The sequence below is a fragment of the Somniosus microcephalus genome, chromosome 1 (genome assembly GCF_052327205.1).
Source record: "Somniosus microcephalus isolate GS21.2 chromosome 1, FLI_Smic_1.0, whole genome shotgun sequence".
Classification (NCBI taxonomy): Eukaryota; Metazoa; Chordata; class Chondrichthyes; order Squaliformes; family Somniosidae; genus Somniosus; species Somniosus microcephalus.
The window spans coordinates 78,834,439-78,860,038 of record NC_140987.1 but is presented as its reverse complement, the minus strand read 5'-3'; the positions used below and the strand labels follow the sequence as shown (position 1 = coordinate 78,860,038).

Genomic DNA, 25,600 nt, shown 5'->3' with positions numbered 1-25,600 from the left:
GTCAGCGCTCTGAGGTGTGTAGCGCCTGATTTAGTGCGCCAATCACCTCCAGGGGCAATAAAAGCCAAGTTTGCAATCGGAGGTGATAATTAGTGCCAGGCGCTAAACTTTGTGCCCGGCCGATAATCGCACCTCAAACAGGGCAATACTGAATTTCTCCCCCATATTGGGCTAGAAATTCGGTGCATTTGTGACTCCCATTAGCGCTTCCGGGGGCGCTAACGGGGCGCAAACGACTTTTTCAGCAGGGGTTTAGTGGCGGCGGTAACCGGTAATGCCCTGCTCCACTCTGGGGGCGGGAACAGAGCGGCAGGAAGCTCGCGGGGTGGTAAGTAAAGGTGGGGCAGTGGGTGGGGAAAAAAAAAATTGGCCGACTTACTTGTCGCGGCCCGTTGCATCTTTCAGCGCGGGGTCCGTGCCGCGACCTGGTAGCCCAGCACCGCTCTTGAGTCCCGGGCTGCTGGCACAGCACCTCGCTCCCCGATGGTCCAGGTAGGGCCCTGCAGAGTTGTGGGTTTGAGCCTTCCCCTTCAATGAGGGAAAGAGCCCTTCCATGCGGCAGCGCCACGTGGCCCAGTGTGCAGCGCTGCAGAATGCACCGCCCCGATATTCGGGGTTAGCGCTTTAAGAAGGAAGTGGAGCGCTTGAATTAGTGCTCCACCTCCCTCTTGGGGCGCTAAAACTGAATTTAGTGATCACCGATGCTATTTTTCACCGGGCATTAAATTTAGCACCCAGGTGATGTAAGGGTCGCTAACAAATTTTTCCCCAAGGTACTTAAAAGTGCTCAAAGTAGAAAGATCACCCGGTCCGGATGGGATACATCCTAGGTTGCTGAGGAAGTAAGGGGGAAACTTGCAGAGGTTCTGGCCACAATCCTAATAGGACTGGTGGCAGAGGACTGGAGGATTGCAATATTTACACCCCTGTTCAATAAAGGGGAGAGGGATCAACCCGACAATGACCTGCCAGTCAGCCTAATGTTGGTGGTGGGGAAACTTTTAGAGAAAATAATCTGTGACAAAATTAATTGTCACTTGGAAAAATATGGGTTACTAAATGGGGGTTTTCAGGAGCAGCTTCAGGTCCCCGGACAGGTCTAGGGACATCCTGCAATACTTCTTGGAAAGGGTTGCGAGAAATGTTCCCACTAAGCTGCGCGGCTGCGCAACTGTCTGGAGGCCCCGCGCAGACTGGGACTGGCTGTTCAAATGGGAGATGGGCTGCGCAGCCCGTTGAAGGGATTGCGACCTGAAAACAAAATTAGGGGGAGCATTGGTTGCGAAGATTCCTGTCGTCCACTGTGCTCTGCACAATCTTGGTCTGAGGAAAGGTTGGAACCTGATCTATCGGGGGGAGACGTGCGTCCAAGCAAAAGATCCTGAGCTGTGGGTGCCGGTGCCAAGGGGCATTGCGCGATTGCTAGCGGCATCGCTTCGAGTGGGCAGGCAGTCTGAGGGCAGCTTGTGGCAGGAGTTTCCACCGACTGAGCGCCCCCACAATGTCCGAAGGTGAGAAAAGCGTCACGCTGTATGTGAGGGCAGAAACTGCTTTATTACAACCCTAAATTTCAAAACAGTGCAGTTCCCGTATTCTTTGAAAAGAGTTTTTATTGCTAAGCTCGGTTTGCATTATTCAAAATTATTTACAATTAGAAAGAAAGGCATGCATTTATATAGCGCCTTTCATGACCACCAGACGTCTCAAAGCACTTTACAGCTTTTGAAGTGGAGTCACTGTTGTAATGTGGGAAACACGGCAGTCAATTTGTGCACAGCAAAGTCCCACAAACAGCAATGTGATAACGACCAGATAATCTGTTTTTGTTATGTTGATTGAGGGATAAATATTGGCCAGGACACCGGGGATAACTCCTCTGCTCTTCTTCGAAATAGGGCCATGGAATCTTTTATGTCCACCTAAGAGATCAGGGCCTAGAAATTCACTTTGGGGCGGCCAGCTCACTCGCGCCCAAAAGTTAGCGCTGGGCGGGGAGCCATTAGCGATCGTCAGATATTCAGTGTTTGCGCCCCAATTTGGAACCGGGCACTATACCAGGGTGTGCCCGCCTCCGCTTGGGGCGCGGACACTGAATTTCAGCGCTCTTGGCGCCGCTGCGCCAGCCGCTGCGGAGCGGCAGGCTGCGGTACTGCAGGCCTCCTCCTTCTCTTAAGGGGGAGCTGCCTGCAACGGGGAGATCGGCGCTGGAGAGTGCCGGCAAATGAGCCCGGCACCACGGAGACGTGCTGGGTTCGCGGAAAGCAGCCGGCAATGCCGCGGGGGGGGGGGGGCGGTGGAGGAGGCCGGGGAAGGAGGTGCGGGCAGGCGGCCGCCGAAAAAGCGGCCGGCCACACCTTCCCCTTTAAAGCGCCCCACTAAGGCTACAGCACGGCCCCGTTTTCTGGTCACTGTTTACGGCCGCTTCGGAGGAGGCGGCCGCTACTAAATATGGGGATCGGGCCGGTTTCGGGGCGGAACCGGGGCACTGCGCACACCAATGACGTCATTGGTGCCGGCGCAGCGCTAACGGCTACCGCCGCCAATACCGCTGCGCTGAATATCAGCGCAAACTCATTTTTGGCGCAGAAGCCCTCTTTAGGCGGTAACTGGCCGCAAAGCTGGCAGCGCCTTAATGAATTTCTAGGCCCAGATGTTTAACGTCTCATCCAAAAGACGGCACCTCCGACAGTGCAGCGCTCCCTAAGCACTGCACTGGAGTGTCAGCTTAGATTTATGTGCTCAAGTCCCTGGAGTGGGACTATGAACCCACAACCTTCTGACTCAGAGGCGAGTGTGCGACCCACTGAGCCACAGCTGACACAGCTGTACTGGTTAACTTTACAGTTTAATAACCTTTTAAAAACACTTCAAATACTTGAATAAACTGCAAAATGGGCGCAACGAGGTCCAATTTCGAACCCGTTTCCTTCAGCTCCTGTCATTCTCAGGGAAATGCAATGCCATTTGTATTCACCCCTCCAATACTTTAGCACAAGAACAAAGAATTGTTTGGCACCTTAAAAGCACTGAAAGTAAAAAAAAAGCAGTAGAGGCCTTTAGCTTGTAGAGATGTAGCTGATCACAGTACCAGTACTGCGTTATTAGACAGCACTTTACATAATGGAACAAAAGATTCCCATAATTGAGTCATTTCTTCTCTTTTCTGTCACCGTGGTGAGAAGCTTTTGTTTAAAAGAATACTTCTCCATTCCGCCTTAGCCTAGTGTCACAGAACGTGCAGTTACGAAGCTGCTCCCTTCAGCTCTCCAGTGTTGTTTTCTTTTCTCTCCTTAAGCAGCGTGCCAAGCCCTGGAGTCCTCCTGCGATATTTGCTACGCACGTTATTGAAAGATATATATATTTTTTTTAATCGATAAACTGCCCTGGAAGTTGTAGAGATCTGTGGAGTGGTCGACACTGATGCCGGTGTAAGGGCAGTTCCACGAGTGTGAGGATCTGTCGACATGCTTGCTGACCTTGCAAGGACGAAGGTCCCTAAGAGCCAATAATCAGAGCCTCAGTCGTGGAGATTACTCAGAGAGGTACAGGGTACCCTGGTCGACAGCTGGATCTACACGGAGCCGATGGACAGTCAGCCCTCGCACACAGCAGGTGCGACCATTTCATTTTGGTGCTAAAGAGTGGCAATAAGTTATTCAGGACACTAATTGCTAAGGTCTGTCTGATTTTAGTATTGACCGACTGATTAATATTGCCGGTCAGGCTTGTGTATTGCAGCTTAAAAGCTTTACATTTCTAAGTTTACATGTACAGTCATTGAACTGCTTTTAAAAAGTGATTTAAGAATACAGATACTGAATTCTGCCTTGTGTTAACGGTTTGGGCTGTATTTTACCACGCCAGTTTAACATCTGCTGCAAATTCATTAACACATTTGAAAACCCTTTGATTTATTTTGCATACAATGATGGCACAGTGTTAAAAGGGAATTAATACTGGCTCGGTCACATTTTAAGGGCGGATCAGTGTGTGTCTCGCACATTGTCAGATCTTGCTGGCTGTCAAATTCTGGAGGCAGTGAGGGGAGAATGCATTCCTGTAAATGGAACAGGAAAGTGGACTGGGTTACTGTTTAACATGAAGTGGGAAGTTCAAGACTGCAGAATAAATGGAACAAATTTGGGGAACCTACCCAATTTACCTCAGCAGTTAGAATGGAAAAGACGTGACGCTTGAAGTAACTTCATATTTATATATTTTATTTCTTTAAAATCATTCAGCATTTAAAATGCCTTCATTATTAATGTAGGAGACTATTTGGTTGTTGCATAATTTGACAATTGACAGTGCCTTGTATATTACATAGGAACAGGAGGAGGCCATTCAGCCCCTCAAGCCTGTTCCGCCATTCAATTAGAGCATGGCTGATCTGTACCTCAACTCCATTTACCCACCTTTGCTCCATATCTCTTGATACCCTTACCCAGCAAAAATCTATCTATCTCAGTCTTGAAAGCTTCAACTGACCCAGCAGTACTTGCTGCCTAAACATAACTCTTATGACAGACTCCAATTCAAGTGTAACGTTTGCTGCTTACGTTTGGTTTGGTGTCCTCAGGGGGTTTTCATGCTACCAGTGGGTCAGAAGATTGGCTGGCTTTTTCCTGTGAGACAAACACATGACTTTCAGATTCTGTGGCTTTGCATTGAAAGGGATCATCATTTGCCTCAGTCTGTGCTACTGCTTTCTCAAAGCCCAAGAGAATCTGGCAGGGGAAAGAAAAATCAATGGCTAAATTATTAAATTATGGCAGTATTTATTTTCAAAGCTGAGTGCACTTTTTTGACAACAGTTAGATAAGGAGATGTTGATGAGTACTGCAGGGCTACAGAACATAATATAAATATATCCACTGTGAGATTAATGTAACTAATACTGGAACACCTTGCGAAGCACTCAAGACAGCCTATAATGCTAATCCACGTGGCTTTGAAGGGAATAGATTAAATATTTATGACGGGGGTCAGGAGCTCTTGTGTTTTACCACACTGCGCATTTGAAGTGTCCTCCAATCGGCTTTAATCCTGTGAAGTGTTTACTTTAAATTTAAACCAAATTTACACTAGGAATATTCACAAGATGAAGAGTCTTTTGTTCTTTAAGGACAATAAATGCATTAAACTGCTTTCATTTTGTAACTAGCAAAATAAAACCATGCCATATGCAATGATCCAGATAAATACTTCAGGCCATTGAGGTTAAGCCATATCAGGGAGGCCTGTAATCTTATTACTGGGAGTTTGAGTCATCAGACTACACATTCATCGTATTGAATGGTCATCCAGAGAGGTGAGCTAAATGCAAAATGAGTTTGGAATCTCATAATTTTCTTTTCATCTTATAACTTGTGCTAAGGTAGTCTGTTATTAAACAATGACGTTGAATGAACCCAAAACGCAGCATCTAGTTTGAGTACCTACACAGTGCTCAAAGGGTAACAAATTGACTGACGTTAGGTAGGTTTGGTTGGGCAACGTCAACCCACACGTTACAGACGCTACAGGAATAGATTTTCAACTTTCCCTTTGAGTGGATTGAGCAATGCCCCCCGGGGGTAGAGGATTGAGCAATGCCCCCCGGAGGTAGAGGATTGGGCAATGCCCACTGGGGGGTAGAGGATTGAGCAATGCCCCCCGGGGGTAGAGGATTGAGCAATGCCCCCCGGTGGTAGAGGATTGAGCAATGCCCCCCTGGGGGTAGAGGATTGAGCAATGCCCCCCGGGGGTAGAGGATTGAGCAATGCCCCCCGGTGGTAGAGGATTGAGCAATGCCCCCCCGGAGGTAGAGGATTGGGCAATGCCCACTGGGGGGTAGAGGATTGAGCAATGCCCCCCGGGGGTAGAGGATTGAGCAATGCCCCCCGGTGGTAGAGGATTGAGCAATGCCCCCCCGGGGGTAGAGGATTGAGCAATGCCCCCCGGGGGTAGATTGAGCAATGCCCCCCGGGGGTAGAGGATTGAGCAATGCCCCCCGGGGGTAAATTGAGCAATGCCCCCCGGGGGGTAGAGGATTGAGCAATGCCCCCCGGGGGGAAGAGGATTGAGCAATGCCCCCCGGGGGTAAATTGAGCAATGCCCCCTGGGGAGTAGATTGAGCAATGCCCCCCAGGGGTAGATTGAGCAATGCCCCCCCCCGGGGTAGAGGATTGAGCAATGCCCCCCCAGGGTAGAGGATTGAGCAATGCCCCCCCGGGGGTAGAGGATTGATCAATGCCCCCCGGGGGTAGATTGAACAATGCCCCCTGGGGGTAGAGGATTGAGCAATGCCCCCTGGGGGTAGATTGAGCAATGCCCCCCGGGGGTAGAGGATTGAGCAATGCCCCTCGGGGGTAGAGGATTGAGCAATGCCCCCCAGGGTAGAGGATTGAGCAATGCCCCCCGGGGGGGTAGATTGAGCAATGCCCCCCAGGAGTAGATTGAGCAATGCCCCCCCCCCGGGGGTAGAGGATTGAGCAATGCCCCCCCGGGGTAGAGGATTGAGCAATGCCCCCCCAGGGTAGAGGATTGAGCAATGCCCCCTGGGGGTAGAGGATTGAGCAATGCCCCCCGGGGTAGAGGATTGAGCAATGCCCCCTGGGGATGAGGATTGAGCAATGCCCCCCGGGGGTGAGGATTGAGCAATGCCCCCCGGGGGTAGAGGATTGAGCAATGCCCCCTGGGGGTAGAGGATTGAGCAATGCCCCCCGGGGGTGAGGATTGAGCAACGCCCCCTGGGGGTAGTGGATTGAGCAATGCCCCCCGGGGAGTAGAGGATTGAACAATGCCCCCACGGGGGTAGATTGAGCAATGCCCCCCTGGGGTAGAGCATTGAGCAATGCCCCCCGGGGGTAGAGGATTGAGCAATGCCCCCCGGGGGTAGAGGATTGAGCAATGCCCCCCGGGGGTAGAGGATTGAGGAATGCCCCCCGGGGGGTAGTGGATCGGCCTCCCGTTACAGAAACTGCACTATTTGCTTTCCTTTGACATGAATGTAATGAAAATCTGGCGGGTTCTGTAACGGGCAGCCGATCTATGCTCGGGTGGCAAGTTAAAAATCTATCCTATAATATGTTAAATAAAACTTCCACAGAGGAGAGTGTGAAGGAGCAGCCAAACTATTTCCTGATCTCAAGTTGTCTTAGAAAGCATCAGGTTTGAGCTATTTATGGGGCCTATTAGTGGATGTAAGACAACATTTTGCGTACTCACAGTGACACTCTCCCTTTACAGCTCATGCATACCAGATTGATGTACCAGGGGCATTTTGCCATTGCAACCTAATGTTATGATAAACTATTCGAAGAAGAGTAGAGGAGTTCTCCCAGTATCCATACCAATATTTATCCCTCAACCAACATTAGTAAAACAGATTATCTTGTCATTTATCTCATTGCTGTTTGTGGGTCGTTGCTGTGCGCAAATTGGCTGCTGACTTTCCCTACATTGACTACACTTCAAAAAGTACTTCCTCTCTCACCGACTCAAGCTGATTTCCCACCCTCTCACAGCCGCTGGAGTTTCAGCGGGGTACCCGTTTGGTGCCCACAACTCGCCAGCTGTCTGTAAATGACGCACGAGCCTCAAAATGACTGTGGCCTCACAGTGGTAACAACGAACCGGCAGCGCCCCACTTCGCCCCAAGCCAGTCAATGTGTGCCTTGAGTTAAAATGATCTCTACTCTCTCAAACTGGTACTGAAGTTAAACAGCCCCCTTGGGGTCCTGGAGTTAGATAGGAGCTTGCTATCAATTTTAAGGACAAATTGGTACTGTAGTAAATTAAGGAGGGGTGAAGGATGACTAAGATTGAAAGGCAAAGTGATGTAAGGGACGATTCTAAATTGAGGTGTTGAATGCCCGGGTAGCAGGTAAAGCGTGCTCAGTGAGCTACAGGCTCCAGCTCGCCAGCTGTGGGAGGGTAGGAAGTAGGCTGACTCTCACACTGAGCTGACTGATAGTTGGAGCTGGAGTGGATTTGGGTTGGGGTTGGGGTTGGGGTTGGGTTTGGGGGTGGGGTTGGGGTTGGGGTTGGGGTTGGGTTGGGGTTGGGGTTGGGTTGGGGTTGGGTTGGGGTGGGTTGGGGTTGGGTTGGGGTTGGGGTTGGGTTGGGGTTGGGGTTGGGTTGGGTTGAGTTGGGGTTGAGTTGGGGTTGGGGTTGGGGTTGGGTTGGGGTTGGGGTTGTGTTTGGGTTGGGTTGGGGTTGTGTTGGGGTTGGGGTTGGGTTGGGGTTAGGGTTGGATTTGGGTTGGGGTTGGGGTTGGGTTGGGTTGGGGTTGGAGTAGTGTTGGGGTTGGCATTGGGTTGGAGTTAGATAGGAGTTTGCTATCAATTTTAAGGACAGATTGGTACTGTAGTAAATTAAGGAGGGGGTGAAGGATGACTAAGATTGAAAGGCAAAGTGATATAAGGGACGATTCTAAATTGAGGTGTTGAATGCTCGGGTGGCAGGTAAAGCATGCCCAGTGAGCTAAAGGCTCCAGCTCGCCGGCTGTGGGAGGGCAGGAAGTAGGCTGACTCTCACACTGAGCTGACCGATAGTTGGAGCTGGGGTGGATTTGGGTTGGGGTTGGGTTGGGGTTGGGGTTGGGGTTGGGATGGGGTTGGGGCTGGGATGGGGTTGGGGTTGGGGTGGGTTGGGGTTGGGTTGGGGTTGGGGTTGGGTTGGAGTTGGGTTGGGGTTTGGGTTGGGGTTGGGTTGGGGTTGGGCATTGGTTGGGCTTTGTTGGGGTTGGGTTGGGTTGGGGGTTGGGTTGAGTTGGGGTTGGGGTTGTGTTGTGTTGGGGTTGAGGTTGGGGTTGGGGTTTGGGTTGGGTTGGGGTTGGGGTGGGGGTTGGGTTGGGGTTGCGGTTGGGTTTGGTTTGGGGTTGGGGTTCGGTGGGGGTGGGGTTGGGTGGGGTGGGGTTGGGGTAGGGGTTGAATTGGGGTTGGGGTTAGGTTGGGGTGGGATTGGGGTTGGGGTGGGGTTGGGGTTGTGGTTGAGGTTGGGTTGGGGTTGGGGTTGAGTTGAGGTTGGTTTTGGGTTGGGATTCGGTTGGGGTTGGGTTGGGGTTGTGTTTGGGTTTGGGGTTTGGTTGGGTTGGGGTTTGGTTGGGTTGGGGTTGGGGTTGGGGTTGGGTTGGGGTTGGGTTTGAGGTTGGGTTGGGGTTGGGTTGGAGTTGGGGTTGGGTTTGGGTTGGGGTTGCGGGTGGGGTTGGGGTTGGTTTGGGGTTGGGTTGGGGTTGTGTTGGAGTTGGGGTTGGGTTTGGGTTGGGGTTGGGGTTGCGGGTGGGGTTGGGGTTGTGTTGGGTTGGGGTTGGGGTTGAGTTGGGGTTGTGGTTGGTGTTGGGTTGGGTTGAGTTGGCGTTGGGTTTGGTGTTGGGTTGAGTTGGGGTTGGGTTGGGGTTGGGGTTGAGTTGGGGTTGGGTTTGGGTTGGGGTGGGTTGGGTTGGGGTTGGAGTTGGGGTTGGGTTGGGTTGGGGTTGGGGCTGGGATGGGGTTGGGGTTAGGATGGGTTGGGGTTGGGGTGGGTTGGGGTTAGGTTGGGTTTGGTTTGGGTTGGGGTTGGGGTTGGGGTTGGGATGGGGTTGGGGCTGGGATGGGGTTGGGGTTGGGGTGGGTTGGGGTGGGTTGGGGTTGGGTTGGGGTTGGGGTTGGGTTGGGGTTGGGGTTGGGTTGGGTTGAGTTGGGGTTGAGTTGGGGTTGGGGTTGGGGTTGGGTTGGGGTTGGGGTTGTGTTTGGGTTGGGTTGGGGTTGTGTTGGGGTTGGGGTTGGGTTGGGGTTAGGGTTGGATTTGGGTTGGGGTTGGGGTTGGGTTGGGTTGGGGTTGGAGTAGTGTTGGGGTTGGCATTGGGTTGGAGTTAGATAGGAGTTTGCTATCAATTTTAAGGACAGATTGGTACTGTAGTAAATTAAGGAGGGGGTGAAGGATGACTAAGATTGAAAGGCAAAGTGATATAAGGGACGATTCTAAATTGAGGTGTTGAATGCTCGGGTGGCAGGTAAAGCATGCCCAGTGAGCTAAAGGCTCCAGCTCGCCGGCTGTGGGAGGGCAGGAAGTAGGCTGACTCTCACACTGAGCTGACCGATAGTTGGAGCTGGGGTGGATTTGGGTTGGGGTTGGGTTGGGGTTGGGGTTGGGATGGGGTTGGGGCTGGGATGGGGTTGGGGTTGGGGTGGGTTGGGGTTGGGTTGGGGTTGGGGTTGGGTTGGAGTTGGGTTGGGGTTTGGGTTGGGGTTGGGTTGGGGTTGGGCATTGGTTGGGCTTTGTTGGGGTTGGGTTGGGTTGGGGGTTGGGTTGAGTTGGGGTTGGGGTTGTGTTGTGTTGGGGTTGAGGTTGGGGTTGGGGTTTGGGTTGGGTTGGGGTTGGGGTGGGGGTTGGGGTTGGGGTGGGGTTGGGGTTGCGGTTGGGTTTGGTTTGGGGTTGGGGTTCGGTGGGGGTGGGGTTGGGTGGGGTGGGGTTGGGGTAGGGGTTGAATTGGGGTTGGGGTTAGGTTGGGGTGGGATTGGGGTTGGGGTGGGGTTGGGGTTGTGGTTGAGGTTGGGTTGGGGTTGGGGTTGAGTTGAGGTTGGTTTTGGGTTGGGATTCGGTTGGGGTTGGGTTGGGGTTGTGTTTGGGTTTGGGGTTTGGTTGGGTTGGGGTTTGGTTGGGTTGGGGTTGGGGTTGGGGTTGGGTTGGGGTTGGGTTTGAGGTTGGGTTGGGGTTGGGTTGGAGTTGGGGTTGGGTTTGGGTTGGGGTTGCGGGTGGGGTTGGGGTTGGTTTGGGGTTGGGTTGGGGTTGTGTTGGAGTTGGGGTTGGGTTTGGGTTGGGGTTGGGGTTGCGGGTGGGGTTGGGGTTGTGTTGGGTTGGGGTTGGGGTTGAGTTGGGGTTGTGGTTGGTGTTGGGTTGGGTTGAGTTGGCGTTGGGTTTGGTGTTGGGTTGAGTTGGGGTTGGGTTGGGGTTGGGGTTGAGTTGGGGTTGGGTTTGGGTTGGGGTGGGTTGGGTTGGGGTTGGAGTTGGGGTTGGGTTGGGTTGGGGTTGGGGCTGGGATGGGGTTGGGGTTAGGATGGGTTGGGGTTGGGGTGGGTTGGGGTTAGGTTGGGTTTGGTTTGGGTTGGGGTTGGGGTTGGGGTTGGGATGGGGTTGGGGCTGGGATGGGGTTGGGGTTGGGGTGGGTTGGGGTTGGGTTGGGGTTGGGATTGGGTTGGGGTTGGGATGGGGTTGGGGCTGGGATGGGGTTGGGGTTGGGGTGGGTTGGGGTTGGGTTGGGGTTGGGATTGGGGTTGGGTTGAGTTGGGATTGGGTTGGGGTTGGGGTTGGGTTGAGTTGGGGTTGGGTTGGGGTTGGGGTTGGGGTTGGGTTGGGGTTGGGGTTGCATTGAGTTGGTGTTGGGTTGGTGTTGCATTGGGATTGGGTTGGGTTTGGGGTTGGTGTTGGGATTGGCTTGGGGTTGTGCTTGGGTTTGGGGTTTGGTTGGGTTGGGGTTTGGTTGGGTTGGGGTTGGGGTTGAGGTTGGGTTGGGGTTGGGTTTGGGGTTGGGTTGGGGTTGGGTTGGAGTTGGGGTTGGGTTTGGGTTGGGGTTGGGGTTGCGGGTGGGGTTGGGGTTGTTTTGGGGTTGGGTTGGGGTTGGGTTGGAGTTGGGGTTGGGTTTGGGTTGGGGTTGGGGTTGTGGGTGGGGTTGGGGTTGGGGTTGTGTTAGGTTGGGGTTGGGGTTGAGTTGGGGTTGTGGTTGGTGTTGGGTTGGGTTGAGTTGACGTTGGGTTTGGTGTTGGGTTGAGTTGGGGTTGGGGTTGGGGTTGGTTTGGGGTTGGGGTTGCGGTTGGGTTTGGGTTGGGGTTGGGGTTGGGTTGGAGTTGGGGTTGGGTTGAGGTTGGGTTGGGGTTAGGTTGGGGTTTGGGTGGGTTGAGCTGGGGTTGGGTTGGGGTTGGGTTTAGTTGGGGTTGGGATGGGGTTGGGGTTGGGGTTGGGGTTGAGTTGGGGTTGGATTGGGGTTGGGGTTGGGTTGGGTTTGGGGGTGGGGTTTGGGTTGGGGTTTGGGTTGAGGGATGGCTTGGAGTCGGGATTGGGTTGGGTTGGGGTTGGGTTGGGGTTGGGGTTGGGGTTGGGCTGGGGTTGGGGTTGGGGTTGGGTTGGGGTTGGGTTGGGGTTGGGGTTGGGTTGGGGAGGGTTGGGTTGGGGTTGGGGTTGGGTTGGGCTGGGTTGGGGTTGGGTTTGGGGGTGGGGTTTGGGTTGGGGTTTGGGTTGAGGTTTGGCTTGGAGTCGGGGTTGGGTTGGGGTTGGATTGGGATGGGGTTGGGGTTGGGGTTGGGTTGGGGTTGGGGTTAGGTTGGGGTTGGGTTGGGGTGGGGTTGGGGTTGGGGTGGGGTTGGGGTTATGGTTGAGTTGGGGTTGGGGTTGGGGTTGAGTTGGGGTTGGTTTTGGGTTGGGATTCGGTTGGGGTTGGGTTGGGGTTGGGTTGGGGTTAGGGTTGGTGTTGGGGCTGGGGTTTGGGTTGAGTTGGGGTTGGGATTGGGTTGAGGTTGATTTGGGTTGGGGTTGGGGTTGGGGTTGAGTTGGGGTTGGGGTTGGGGTTGAGTTGGGGTTGGGTTTGGGTTGGGGTGGATTGGGTTGGGTTGTGGTTGTGGTTCGGGTTGGGTTGGGGTTGGGCTTGGGTTGAGGTTGGGTTGGGGTTGGTGTTGAGTTGGGGTTGGAGTTGGGGTTGGGGTGAGGTTGGGGTTGGGTTTGGGGTTGGGTTGGGGTTGGGGTTGGGGTTGGGTTGGGTTTGAGGTGGGGTTGGGTTGGGGGTTTGGTAGGGGTTGGGGTTGGGGTTGGGTTGGGGTTGGGTTGATTTGGGGTGGGGTTGGGGTTGGGGTTGGGTTGGGGTTGGGGTTGGGTTGTGGTTGGAGTTGTGTTGGGGGTGGGTTGGGGTTGGGTTGTGGAGGGGTCGGGTTGGGGTTGGGGTTGGGTTTGGGTTGGGGTTGGGGTTGGGGTTGGGTTGGGGTTGGGGTTGGGTTGAGTTGGGATTGGGTTGGGGTTGGGTTGAGTTGGGGTTGGGTTGGGGTTGGGTATGGGGTTGGGTTGGGGTTGGGGTTGTGTTGAGTTGGTGTTGGGTTGGTGTTGCATTGGGATTGGGTTGGGTTTGGGGTTGGTGTTGGGGTTGGCTTGGGGTTGTGTTTGGGTTTGGGGTTTGGTTGGGTTGGGGTTTGGTTGGGTTGGGGTTGGGGTTGGGTTGGGGTTGGGTTTGGGGTTGGGTTGGGGTTGGGTTGGAGTTGGGGTTGGGTTTGGGTTGGGGTTGGGGTTACGGGTGGGGTTGGGTTTGGTGTTGGTTTGGGGTTGGGTTGGGGTTGGGTTGGAGTTGGGGTTGGGTTTGGGTTGGGGTTGGGGTTGCGGGTGGGGTTGGGGTTGGGGTTGTGTTGGGTTGGGGTTGGGGTTGAGTTTGGGTTGTGGTTGGTGTTGGGTTGGGTGAGTTGGCGTTGGGGTTGGTTTGGGGTTGGGGTTGCGGTTGGGTTTGGGTTGGGGTTGGGGTTGGGTTGGAGTTGGGGTTGGGTTGAGGTTGGGTTGGGGTTAGGTTGGGGTTGGGGTGGGTTGAGCTGGGGTTGGGTTGGGGTTGGGTTGAGTTGGGGTTGGGATGGGGTTGGGGTTGGGGTTGGGGTTGAGTTGGGGTTGGATTGGGGTTGGGTTGGGTTTGGGGGTGAGGTTTGGGTTGGGGTTTGGGTTGAGGGTGGGCTTGGAGTCGGGGTTGGGTTGGGGTTGGGGTTGGGTTGGGGTTGGGGTTGGGGTTGGGTTGGGGTTGGGGTTGGGTTGGGGTTGGGTTGGGGTTGGGGTTGTGTTTGGGGGCGGGTTTTGGGTTGGGGTTTGGGTTGAGGGTGGGCTTGGAGTCGGGGTTGGGTTGGGGTTGGAGTGGGATGGGGTTGGGGTTGGGGTTGGGTTGGGGTTGGGGGTTGGGTTGGGGTTGGGTTGGGTTTGGGGTTGGGTTGGGGTGGGTTGGGGTTGGGGTTGGGGTTGGGTTGAGGTTGGGGTAGGGGTTCGGTGGGGGTGGTGTTGGGTGGGGTGGGTTTGGGGTTTGGGTTGGGGTTGGGGTTAGGTTGGGGTTGGGTTTGGGTGAGGTTGGGGGTGGGGTTGGGGTTATGGTTGAGTTGGGTTTGGGGTTTGGGTTAGGTTGGGGTTGGGTTCGGGTGGGGTTGGGGTTGGGGTGAGGTTTGGGTTGTGGTTGGGGTTGAGTTGGGGTTGGGGTTGGGCTGAGGTTGGGTTGGGTTGGGGTTGGGGTTGAGTTGGGGTTGGGTTTGGGGTGGGGTGGATTGGGTTGGGGTTGGGGTTGGGTTTGGGTTGGGTTGGGGTTGGGTTTGGGATGGGGTTGGGGTTAGGATGGGTTGGGGTTGGGGTTGGGGTGGGTTGGGGTTGGGTTGGGTTTGGGTTGGGTTGGGGTTGGGGTTGGGGTTGGGATGGGGTTGGTGCTGGGATGGGGTTGGGGTTGGGGTGGGTTGGGGTTGGGTTGGGGTTGGGGTTGGGTTGGAGTTGGGTTGGGGTGGGGTTGGGGTTGGGGTGGGGTTTGGATTGTGGTTGGTTTGGGGTTGGGGTTAGGTTGGGGTTGGGTTGGGGTGGGGTTGGGCTTGGGGTGGGTTTGGGGTTGTGGTTGAGTTGGGGTTGGGGTTCGGGTTGATATGGGGTTGGTTTTGGGTTGGGATTCGGTTGGGGTTGGGTTCGGGTTGGGTTGGGGTTAGGGTTGGGGTTGGGGTTGGGTTTGGGGTTGAGTTGTGGTTGGGATTGGGTTGAGGTTGGTTTGGGTTGGGGTTGGGGTTGGGGTTGAGTTGGGGTTGGGGTTGAGTTGGGGTTGGGTTGGGTTTGGGGTGGATTCGGTTGGGTTGTGGTTGTGGTTGTGGTTGGGTTGGGGTTGGGGTTGGGTTGAGGTTGGGTTGGGTTGGGGTTGGGGTTGAGTTGGGGTTGGGTTTGGGGTGGGGTGGATTGGGTTGGGGTTGGGGTTGGGTTGGGTTGGGGTTGGGTTTGGGATGGGGTTGGGGTTAGGATGGGTTGGGGTTGGGGTTGGGGTGGGTTGGGGTTAGGTTGGGTTTGGGTTGGGTTGGGGTTGGGGTTGAGGTTGGGATGGGGTTGGGGCTGGGATGGGGTTGGGGTTGGGGTGGGTTGGGGTTTGGTTGGGGTTGGGGTTGTGTTGGAGTTGGGTTGGGGTTTGGGTTGGGATTGGGTTGGGGTTGGGCATTGGTTGGGCTTTGTTGGGGTTGGGTTGGGTTGGGGGTTGGGTTGAGTTGGGGTTGGGGTTGTGTTGTGTTGGGGTCGAGGTTGGGGTTGGGGTTGGGGTTTGGGTTGGGGTTGGGGTGGGGGTTGGGGTTGTGGTGGGGTTGGGGTTGCGGTTGGGTTTGGTTTGGGGTTGGGGTTCGGTGGGGTTGGGGTTGGGTGGGGTGGGGTTGGGGTAGGGGTTGAATTGGGGTTGGGGTTAGGTTGGGGTGGGATTGGGGTTGGGGTGGGGTTGGGGTTGTGGTTGAGTTGGGGTTGGGTTGGGGTTGGGTTGAGTTGAGGTTGGTTTTGGGTTGGGATTCGGTTGGGGTTGGGTTGGGGTTGTGTTTGGGTTTGGGGTTTGGTTGGGTTGGGGTTTGGTTGGGTTGGGGTTGGGGTTGGGGTTGGGTTGGGGTTGGGTTTGAGGTTGGGTTGGGGTTGGGTTGGAGTTGGGGTTGGGTTTGGGTTGGGGTTGGAGTTGCGGGTGGGGTTGGGGTTGGGGTTGTGTTGAGTTGGGGTTGGGGTTGAGTTGGGGTTGTGGTTGGTGTTGGGTTGGGTTGAGTTGGCGTTGGGTTTGGTGTTGGGTTGAGTTGGGGTTGGGGTTGGTTTGGGGTTGGGGTTGCGGTTGGGTTTGGGTTGGGGTTGGGGTTGGGTTGGAGTTGGGGTTGGGTTGAGGTTGGGTTGGGGTTAGGTTGGGGTTGGGGTGGGTTGAGCTGGGGTTGGGTTGAGTTGGGGTTGGGATGGGGTTGGGGTTGGGGTTGGGGTTGAGTTGGGGTTGGATTGGGGTTGGGGTTGGGTTGGGTTTGGGGGTGAGGTTTGGGTTGGGGTTTGGGTTGAGGGTGGGCTTGGAGTCGGGGTTGGGTTGGGGTTGGGGTTGGGTTGGGGTTGGGGTTGGGGTTGGGTTGGGGTTGGGTTGGGGTTGGGTTGGGGTTGGGGTTGGGTTTGGGGGTGGGGTTTGGGTTGGGGTTTGGGTTGAGGGTGGGCTTGGAGTCGGGGTTGGGTTGGGGTTGGATTGGGATGGGGTTGGGGTTGGGGTTGGGTTGGGGTTGGGGTTGGGTTGGGGTTGGGTTGGGTTTGGGGTTGGGTTGGGGTGGGTTGGGTTGGGGTTGGGTTGGGGTGGGTTGGGGTTGGGGTTCAGTTGGGGTGGGTTGAGGTTGGGGTTGGGGTTCGGTGGGGGTGGGGTTGGGTGGGGTGGGGTTGGGGTTGGGGTTGGGTTGGGGTTAGGTTGGGGTTGGGTTGGGGTGAGGTTGGGGGTGGGGTTGGGTTGGGTTGAGGTTGGGGTTGGGGTTCGGTGGGGGTGGGGTTGGGGTTGGGGTGGGGTTGGGGTTGTGGTTGGGTTGGGGTTGGGTTGGGGTGGGGTTGGGGTTGGGGTGGGGTTGGGGTTGTGGTTGGCTTGGGGTTGGGGTTAGGTTGGGGTTGGGGTTGTGTTTGAGTTGGGGTTGGGGTTGGGGTTGATATGGGGTTGCTTTGGGTTGGGATTCGGTTGGGGTTGGGTTGGGGTTGGGGTTAGGGTTGGGGTTGGGTTTGGGTTTGGGGTTGAGTTGGGGTTGGGATTGGGTTGAGGTTGGTTTGGGTTGGGGTTGAGTTGGGGTTGGGGTTGGGATTGAGTTGGGGTTGGGTTGGGTTTGGGGTGGATTCGGTTGGGTTGTGGTTGTGGTTGTGGTTGGGTTGGGGTTGGGGTTGGGTTGAGGTTGGGTTGGGTTGGGGTTGGGGTTGAGTTGGGGTTGGGTTTGGGGTGGGGTGGGTTGGGTTGGGGTTGGGGTTGGGGTTGGGGCTGGGGTTGGTGTTGGGATGGGGTTGGGGTTAGGATGGGTTGGGGTTGGGGTTGGGGTGGGGGCTGGGATGGGGTTGGGGTTGGGGTGGGTTGGGGTTGGGTTGGGGTTGGGGTTGGGTTATGGTTGGGTTGGGGTTTGGGTTGGGGTTGGGTTGGGGTTGGGCATTGGTTGGGCTTTGTTGGGGTTGGGTTGGGTTGGGGGTTGGGTTGAGTTGGGGTTGGGGTTGTGTTGTGTTGGGGTCGAGGTTGGGGTTGGGGTTGGGGTTTGGGTTGGGTTGGGGTTGGGGTTGGGGTGGGGGTTGGGGTTGTGGTGGGGTTGGGGTTGCGGTTGGGTTTGGTTTGGGGTTGGGTTTCGGTGGGGGTGGGGTTGGGTGGGGTGGGGTTGGAGTAGGGGTTGAATTGGGGTTGGGGTTAGGTTGGGGTGGGATTGGGGTTGGGGTGGGGTTGGGGTTGTGGTTGAGTTGGGGTTGGGTTGGGGTTGGGGTTGAGTTGAGGTTGGTTTTGGGTTGGGATTCGGTTGGGGTTGGGTTGGGGTTGTGTTTGGGTTTGGGGTTTGGTTGGGTTGGGGTTTGGTTGGGTTGGGGTTGGGTTGGGGTTGGGTTTGAGGTTGGGTTGGGGTTGTGTTGGAGTTGGGATTGGGTTTGGGCTGGGGTTGCGGTTGGGGTTGGGGTGGGGTTGGGGTTGGGTTTGAGGTTGGGTTGGGGTTGGGTTGGAGTTGGGGTTGGGTTGGGGTTGGGGTTGTGGGTGGGGTTGGCGTTGGGGTTGTGTTGGGTTGGGGTTGGGGTTGAGTTGGGGTTGTGGTTGGTGTTGGGTTGGGTTGAGTTGGCGTTGGGTTTGGTGTTGGGTTGAGTTGGGGTTGGGGTTGGTTTGGGGTTGGGGTTGCGGTTGGGTTTGGGTTGGGGTTGGGTTGGGGTTGGGTTGAGGTTGGGTTGGGGTTAGGTTGGGGTTGCGGTGGGTTGAGCTGGGGTTGGCTTGGGGTTGGGTTGAGTTGGGGTTGGGATGGGGTTGGGGTTGGGGTTGGGGTGGAGTTGGGGTTGGATTGGGGTTGGAGTTGGGTTGGGTTTGGGGGTGAGGTTTGGGTTGGGGGTTTGGGTTGAGGGTGGGCTTGGAGTCGGGGTTGGGTTGGGGTTGGGGTTGGGTTGGGGTTGGGGTTGGGGTTGGGTTGGGGTTGTGGTTGGGTTGGGGTTGGGGTTGGGTTTGGGGAGAGTTGGGTTGGGGTTGGGGTTGGGTTGGGCTGGGTTGGGGTTGGGTTTGGGGGTGGGGTTTGGGTTGGGGTTTGGGTTGAGGGTGGGCTTGGAGTCGGGGTTGGGTTGGGGTTGGATTGGGATGGGGTTGGGGTTGGGGTTGGGTTGGGGTTGCGGTTGGGTTGGGTTTGGGGTTGGGTTGGGGTGGGTTGGGTTGGGGTTGGGTTGGGGTGGGTTGGGGTTGGGGTTGGGGTTGGGTTTGGGTTGGGGTTGGGGTTCGGTGTGGGTGGGGTTGGGTGGGGTGGGGTTGGGGTTAGGTTGGGGTTGGGTTGGGGTGAGGTTGGGGGTGGGGTTGGGGTTGTGGTTGAGTTGGGGTTGGGGTTTGGGTTAGGTTGGGGTTGGGTTGGGGTGGGGTTGGGGTTGGGGTGGGGTTGGGGTTGTGGTTGGGTTGGGGTTGGGGTTAGGTTGGGGTTGGGTTGGGGTGGGTTTGGGCTTGGGGTGGGGTTGTGGTTGTGCTTGAGTTGGGGTTGGGTTTGGGGTTGAGTTGGGGTTGGTTTTGGGTTGGGATTTGGTTGGGGTTGGGTTGGGGTTGAGTTGGGGTTAGGGTTGGGGTTGGGTTTGGGTTTGGGGTTGAGTTGGGGTTGGGATTGGGTTGAGGTTGGTTTGGGTTGGGGTTGGGGTTGGGGTTGAGTTGGGGTTGGGGTTGGGGTTGAGTTGGGGTTGGGTTGGGGTTGGGGTGGATTCGGTTTGGTTGTGGTTGTGGTTGGGGTTGAGTTGGGTTGGGGTTGGGTTGAGTTGGGGTTGGGGTTGGTTTGGGGTTGGGGTTGCGGTTGGGTTTGGGTTGGGGTTGGGGTTGGGTTGGAGTTGGGGTTGGGTTGAGGTTGGGTTGGGGTTAGGTTGGGGTTGGGGTGGGTTGAGCTGGGGTTGGGTTGAGTTGGGGTTGGGATGGGGTTGGGGTTGGGGTTGGGGTTGAGTTGGGGTTGGATTGGGGTTGGGGTTGGGTTGGGTTTGGGGGTGAGGTTTGGGTTGGGGTTTGGGTTGAGGGTGTGCTTGGAGTCGGGGTTGGGTTGGGGTTGGATTGGGATGGGGTTGGGGTTGGGGTTGGGTTGGGGTTGGGGTTGGGTTGGGGTTGGGTTGGGTTTGGGGTTGGGTTGGGGTGGGTTGGGTTGGGGTTGGGTTGGGGTGGGTTGGGGTTGGGGTTCAGTTGGGGTGGGTTGAGGTTGGGGTTGGGGTTCGGTGGGGGTGGGGTTGGGTGGGGTGGGGTTGGGGTTGGGGTTGGGTTGGGGTTAGGTTGGGGTTGGGTTGGGGTGAGGTTGGGGGTGGGGTTGGGTTGGGTTGAGGTTGGGGTTGGGGTTCGGTGGGGGTGGGGTTGGGGTTGGGGTGGGGTTGGGGTTGTGGTTGGGTTGGGGTTGGGTTGGGGTGGGGTTGGGGTTGGGGTGGGGTTGGGGTTGTGGTTGGCTTGGGGTTGGGGTTAGGTTGGGGTTGGGGTTGTGTTTGAGTTGGGGTTGGGGTTGGGGTTGATATGGGGTTGCTTTGGGTTGGGATTCGGTTGGGGTTGGGTTGGGGTTGGGGTTAGGGTTGGGGTTGGGTTTGGGTTTGGGGTTGAGTTGGGGTTGGGATTGGGTTGAGGTTGGTTTGGGTTGGGGTTGAGTTGGGGTTGGGGTTGGGATTGAGTTGGGGTTGGGTTGGGTTTGGGGTGGATTCGGTTGGGTTGTGGTTGTGGTTGTGGTTGGGTTGGGGTTGGGGTTGGGTTGAGGTTGGGTTGGGTTGGGGTTGGGGTTGAGTTGGGGTTGGGTTTGGGGTGGGGTGGGTTGGGTTGGGGTTGGGGTTGGGGTTGGGGCTGGGGTTGGTGTTGGGATGGGGTTGGGGTTAGGATGGGTTGGGGTTGGGGTTGGGGTGGGTTGGGGTTAGGTTGGGTTTGGGTTGGGTTGGGGTTGGTGTTGGGGTTGGGATGGGGTTGGGGCTGGGATGGGGTTGGGGTTGGGGTGGGTTGGGGTTGGGTTGGGGTTGGGGTTGGGTTATGGTTGGGTTGGGGTTTGGGTTGGGGTTGGGTTGGGGGTTGGGCATTGGTTGGGCTTTGTTGGGGTTGGGTTGGGTTGGGGGTTGGGTTGAGTTGGGGGTTGGGGTTGTGTTGTGTTGGGGTCGAGGTTGGGGTTGGGGTTGGGGTTTGGGTTGGGTTGGGGTTGGGGTTGGGGTGGGGGTTGGGGTTGTGGTGGGGTTGGGGTTGCGGTTGGGTTTGGTTTGGGGTTGGGTTTCGGTGGGGGTGGGGTTGGGTGGGGTGGGGTTGGAGTAGGGGTTGAATTGGGGTTGGGGTTAGGTTGGGGTGGGATTGGGGTTGGGGTGGGGTTGGGGTTGTGGTTGAGTTGGGGTTGGGTTGGGGTTGGGGTTGAGTTGAGGTTGGTTTTGGGTTGGGATTCGGTTGGGGTTGGGTTGGGGTTGTGTTTGGGTTTGGGGTTTGGTTGGGTTGGGGTTTGGTTGGGTTGGGGTTGGGTTGGGGTTGGGTTTGAGGTTGGGTTGGGGTTGTGTTGGAGTTGGGATTGGGTTTGGGCTGGGGTTGCGGTTGGGGTTGGGGTGGGGTTGGGGTTGGGTTTGAGGTTGGGTTGGGGTTGGGTTGGAGTTGGGGTTGGGTTGGGGTTGGGGTTGTGGGTGGGGTTGGCGTTGGGGTTGTGTTGGGTTGGGGTTGGGGTTGAGTTGGGGTTGTGGTTGGTGTTGGGTTGGGTTGAGTTGGCGTTGGGTTTGGTGTTGGGTTGAGTTGGGGTTGGGGTTGGTTTGGGGTTGGGGTTGCGGTTGGGTTTGGGTTGGGGTTGGGTTGGGGTTGGGTTGAGGTTGGGTTGGGGTTAGGTTGGGGTTGCGGTGGGTTGAGCTGGGGTTGGCTTGGGGTTGGGTTGAGTTGGGGTTGGGATGGGGTTGGGGTTGGGGTTGGGGTGGAGTTGGGGTTGGATTGGGGTTGGGGTGGGTTGGGTTTGGGGGTGAGGTTTGGGTTGGGGTTTGGGTTGAGGGTGGGCTTGGAGTCGGGGTTGGGTTGGGGTTGGGGTTGGGTTGGGGTTGGGGTTGGGGTTGGGTTGGGGTTGGGGTTGGGTTGGGTTGGGTTGGGTTGGGGTTGGGGTTGGGTTTGGGGAGAGTTGGGTTGGGGTTGGGGTTGGGTTGGGCTGGGTTGGGGTTGGGTTTGGGGGTGGGGTTTGGGTTGGGGTTTGGGTTGAGGGTGGGCTTGGAGTTGGGGTTGGGTTGGGGTTGGATTGGGATGGGGTTGGGGTTGGGGTTGGGTTGGGGTTGTGGTTGGGTTGGGTTTGGGGTTGGGTTGGGGTGGGTTGGGTTGGGGTTGGGTTGGGGTGGGTTGGGGTTGGGGTTGGGGTTGGGTTTGGGTTGGGGTTGGGGTTCGGTGTGGGTGGGGTTGGGTGGGGTGGGGTTGGGGTTAGGTTGGGGTTGGGTTGGGGTGAGGTTGGGGGTGGGGTTGGGGTTGTGGTTGAGTTGGGGTTGGGGTTTGGGTTAGGTTGGGGTTGGGTTGGGGTGGGGTTGGGGTTGGGGTGGGGTTGGGGTTGTGGTTGGGTTGGGGTTGGGGTTAGGTTGGGGTGGGTTTGGGCTTGGGGTGGGGTTGTGGTTGTGCTTGAGTTGGGGTTGGGTTTGGGGTTGAGTTGGGGTTGGTTTTGGGTTGGGATTTGGTTGGGGTTGGGTTGGGGTTGAGTTGGGGTTAGGGTTGGGGTTGGGTTTGGGTTTGGGGTTGAGTTGGGGTTGGGATTGGGTTGAGGTTGGTTTGGGTTGGGGTTGGGGTTGGGGTTGAGTTGGGGTTGGGGTTGGGGTTGAGTTGGGGTTGGGTTGGGGTTGGGGTGGATTCGGTTTGGTTGTGGTTGTGGTTGGGGTTGAGTTGGGTTGGGGTTGGGTTGAGGTTGGGTTGGGTTGGGGTTGGGGTTGAGTTGGGGTTGGGTTTGGGGTGGGGTGTGTTGGGTTGGGGTTGGGGTTGGGTTGGGTTGGGTTGGGGTTGGGGTTGGGATGGGGTTGGGGTTAGGATGGGTTGGGGTTTGTGTTGGGGTGGGTTGGGGTTAGGATGGGTTTGGGTTGGGTTGGGGTTGGGGTTGGGATGGGGTTGGGGCTGGGATGGGGTTGGGGTTGGGGGTGGGTTGAGGTTGGGTTGGGGTTGGGGTTGGGTTGGGGTTGGGTTGGGGTTTGGGTTGGGGTTGGGTTGGGGTTGGGCATTGGTTGGGCTTTGTTGGGGTTGGGTTGGGTTGGGGGTTGGGTTGAGTTGGGGTTGGGGTTGTGTTGTGTTGGGGTCGAGATGGGGTTGGGGTTGGGGTTTGGGTTGGGTTGGAGTTGGGGTTGGGGTGGGGGTTGGGGTTGGGGTGGGGTTGGGGTTGCGGTTGGGTTTGGTTTGGGGTTGGGGTTCGGTGGGGGTGGGGTTGGGTGGGGTGGGGTTGGGGTAGGGGTTGAATTGGGGTTGGGGTTAGGTTGGGGTGGGATTGGGGTTGGGGTGGGGTTGGGGTTGTGGTTGAGTTGAGGTTGGTTTTGGGTTGGGATTCGGTTGGGGTTGGGGTTGGGTTTGACGTTGGGTTGGGGTTGGGGTTGGGGTTGGGTTTGGGTTGGGGTTGCGGGTGGGGTTGGGGTTGGTTTGGGGTTGGGTTGGGTTTGTGTTGGAGTTGGGGTTGGGTTTGGGTTGGGGTTGCGGGTGGGGTTGGGGTTGTGTTGGGTTGGGGTTGGGGTTGAGTTGGGGTTGTGGTTGGTGTTGGGTTGGGTTGGGTTGGCGTTGGGTTTGGTGTTGGGTTGAGTTGGGGTTGGGGTTGAGTTGGGGTTGGGTTTGGGTTGGGGTGGGTTGGGTTGGGGTTGGGGTTGGGGTTGGGTTGGCTTGGGGTTGGGGTTGGGATGGGGTTGGGGTTAGGATGGGTTGGGGTTGGGGTTGGGGTGGGTTGGGGTTAGGTTGGGTTTGGGTTGGGTTGGGGTTGGGGTTGGGGTTGGGGTTGGGATGGGGTTGGGGCTGGGATGGGGTTTGGGTTGGGGTGGGTTGGGGTTGGGTTGGGGTTGGGGTTGGGGTTGGGTTTGGGTTTGGGTTGGGGTTGGGTTGGGGTTGGGCATTGGTTGGGCTTTGTTGGGTTTGGGTTGGGTTGGGGGTTGGGTTGAGTTGGGGTTGGGGTTGTGTTGGGGTCGGGGTTGGGGTTGGAGTTGGTGTTTGGGTTGGGTTGGGGTTGGGGTTGGGGTGGGGGTTGGGGTTAGGTTGGGGTTGGGGTTGCGGTTGGGTTTGGTTTGGTGTTGGGTTTCGGTGGGGGTGGGGTTGGGTGGGGTGGGGTTGGGGTAGGGGTTGAATTGGGGTTGGGGTTAGGTTGGGGTGGGATTGGGGTTGGGGTGAGGTTGGGGTTGTGGTTGAGTTGGGGTTGGGTTGGGGTTGGGGTTGAGTTGAGGTTGGTTTTGGGTTGGGATTCGGTTGGGGTTGGGTTGGGGTTGTGTTTCGGTTTGGGGTTTGGTTGGGTTGGGGTTTGGTTGGGTTGGGGTTGGGGTTGGGTTGGGGTTGGGTTTGGGGTTGGGTTGGGGTTGGGTTGGAGTTGGGGCTGGGTTTGGGTTGGGGTTGCGGGTGGGGTTGGGGTTGGTTTGGGGTTGGGTTCGGGTTGTGTTGGAGTTGGGGTTGGGTTTGGGTTGGGGTTGGGGTTGCGGGTGGGGTTGCGGTTGTGTTGGGTTGGGGTTGGGGTTGAGTTGGGGTTGTGGTTGGTGTAGGGTTGGGTTGAGTTGGCGTTGGGTTTGGTGTTGGGTTGAGTTGGGGTTGGGGTTGGGGTTGGGGTTGGGGTTGGTTTGGGGTTGGGGTTGCGGTTGGGTTTGGGTTGGGGTTGGGGTTGGGTTGGGGTTGAGGTTGGGTTGAGGTTGGGTTGGGTTTGGGTTGGGGTTAGGTTGGGGTTGGGGTGGGTTGAGCTGGGGTTGGGTTGAGTTGGGGTTGGGATGGGGTTGGGGTTGGGGTTGGGGTTGAGTTGGCGTTGGATTGGGGTTGGGGTTGGGTTGGGTTTGGGGGTGGGGTTTGGGTTGGGGTTTGGGTTGAGGGTGGGCTTGGAGTCGGGGTTGGGTTGGGGTTGGAGCTGGGTTGGGGTTGGGGTTGGGGTTGGGTTGGGGTTGGGGTTGGGTTGAGGTTGGGTTGGGGTTGGGTTGGGTTGGGGAGGGTTGGGTTGGGGTTGGGGTTGGGTTGGGGTGGGTTGGGGTTGGGTTTGGGGGTGGGGTTTGGGTTGGGGTTTGGGTTGAGTGTGGGCTTGGAGTCTGGGTGGTGTTGGGTTTGGAATGGGATGGGGTTGGGGGTGGGGTTGGGTTAGGGTTGGTCTTTGGTTGGGGTTGGGGTTGGGGTTGGGATTTGGTTGTGTTGGGTTGGGGTTGGGTTGAGTTTGGGTTGAGTTGGGTTTGGGGTTACGTTGGGGTTGGGCTTGGGTTGGGTGTTGGGTTGGGGTTGGGTTTGGAGTTGGGGTTGGCGTCGGGCTGGGGTTGGGGTTGGGGTTGGGTTGGGGTGTGGTGGGCTGGGGTTGGGGTTGGATGGGGTTGGGGTTGGGTTGGGGTTGGGTTGGGTTGGGGTGGGTTGGGGTTGGGGTTGGGTTGGGTTGGGGTTGGGGTTGGGGTTGGGATGGGGTTGGGGCTGGGATGGGGTTCGGGTTGGGGTGGGTTGGGGTTGGGTTGGGGTTGGAGTTGGGTTGGTGTTGGGTTTGGGTTTGGGTTGGGGTTGGGTTGGGGTTGGGCATTGGTTGGGCTTTGTTGGGTTTGGGTTGGGTTTGGGGTTGGGTTGAGTTGGGGTTGGAGTTGGTGTTTGGGTTGGGTTGGGGTTGGGGTTGGGGTGGGGGTTGGGGTTGGGTTGGGGTTGGGGTTGCGGTTGGGTTTGGTTTGGTGTTGGGTTTTGGTGGGGGTGGGGTTGGGTGGGGTGGGGTTGGAGTAGGGGTTGAATTGGGGTTGGGGTTAGGTTGGGGTGGGATTGGGGTTGGGGTGGGTTTGGGGTTGTGGTTGAGTTGGGGTTGGGTTGGGGTTGGGGTTGAGTTGAGGTTGGTTTTGGGTTGGGATTCGGTTGGGGTTGGGTTGGGGTTGTGTTTGGGTTTGGGGTTTGGTTGGGTTGGTGTTTGGTTGGGTTGGGGTTGGGGTTGGGTTGGGGTTGGGTTTGGGGTTGGGTTGGGGTTGGGTTGGAGTTGGGGCTGGGTTTGGGTTGGGGTTGCGGGTGGGGTTGTGGTTGGTGTTGGGTTGGGTTGAGTTGGCGTTGGGTTTGGTGTTGGGTTGAGTTGGGGTTGGGGTTGGGGTTGGGGTTGGTTTGGGGTTGGGGTTGCGGTTGGGTTTGGGTTGGGGTTGGGGTTGGGTTGGGGTTGAGGTTGGGTTGAGGTTGGGTTGGGTTTGGGTTGGGGTTAGGTTGGGGTTGGGGTGGGTTGAGCTGGGGTTGGGTTGGGGTTGGGTTGAGTTGGGGTTGGGATGGGGTTGGGGTTGGGGTTGGGGTTGAGTTGGCGTTGGATTGGGGTTGGGGTTGGGTTGGGTTTGGGGGTGGGGTTTG

At 57.2% G+C, this 25,600-nt stretch overlaps 1 protein-coding gene across 7 annotated transcripts in view; it reads left to right on the top strand.

The window, feature by feature from the left end:
• Positions 1-3,395: 3,395 nt before the first annotated feature.
• The window catches only part of frmpd1a (FERM and PDZ domain containing 1a), a 294,153-nt gene continuing 271,948 nt past the window's right edge, over positions 3,396-25,600 (top strand). The window contains exon 1 of one of the 7 annotated variants that reach the window (XM_085983574.1): positions 3,396-3,612. Coding sequence is in view for 2 of the 7 variants with exons in the window: in XM_085983599.1 (XP_085839725.1) it covers positions 3,585-3,612 (28 nt within the window). In the remaining 5 variants the exon portion in view is untranslated. Of the gene's footprint in view, positions 3,677-5,096; positions 5,312-25,600 lie in introns of those variants that run through there. The other 6 variants (XM_085983599.1, XM_085983583.1, XM_085983564.1 and 3 more) reach the window with 6 other exon arrangements.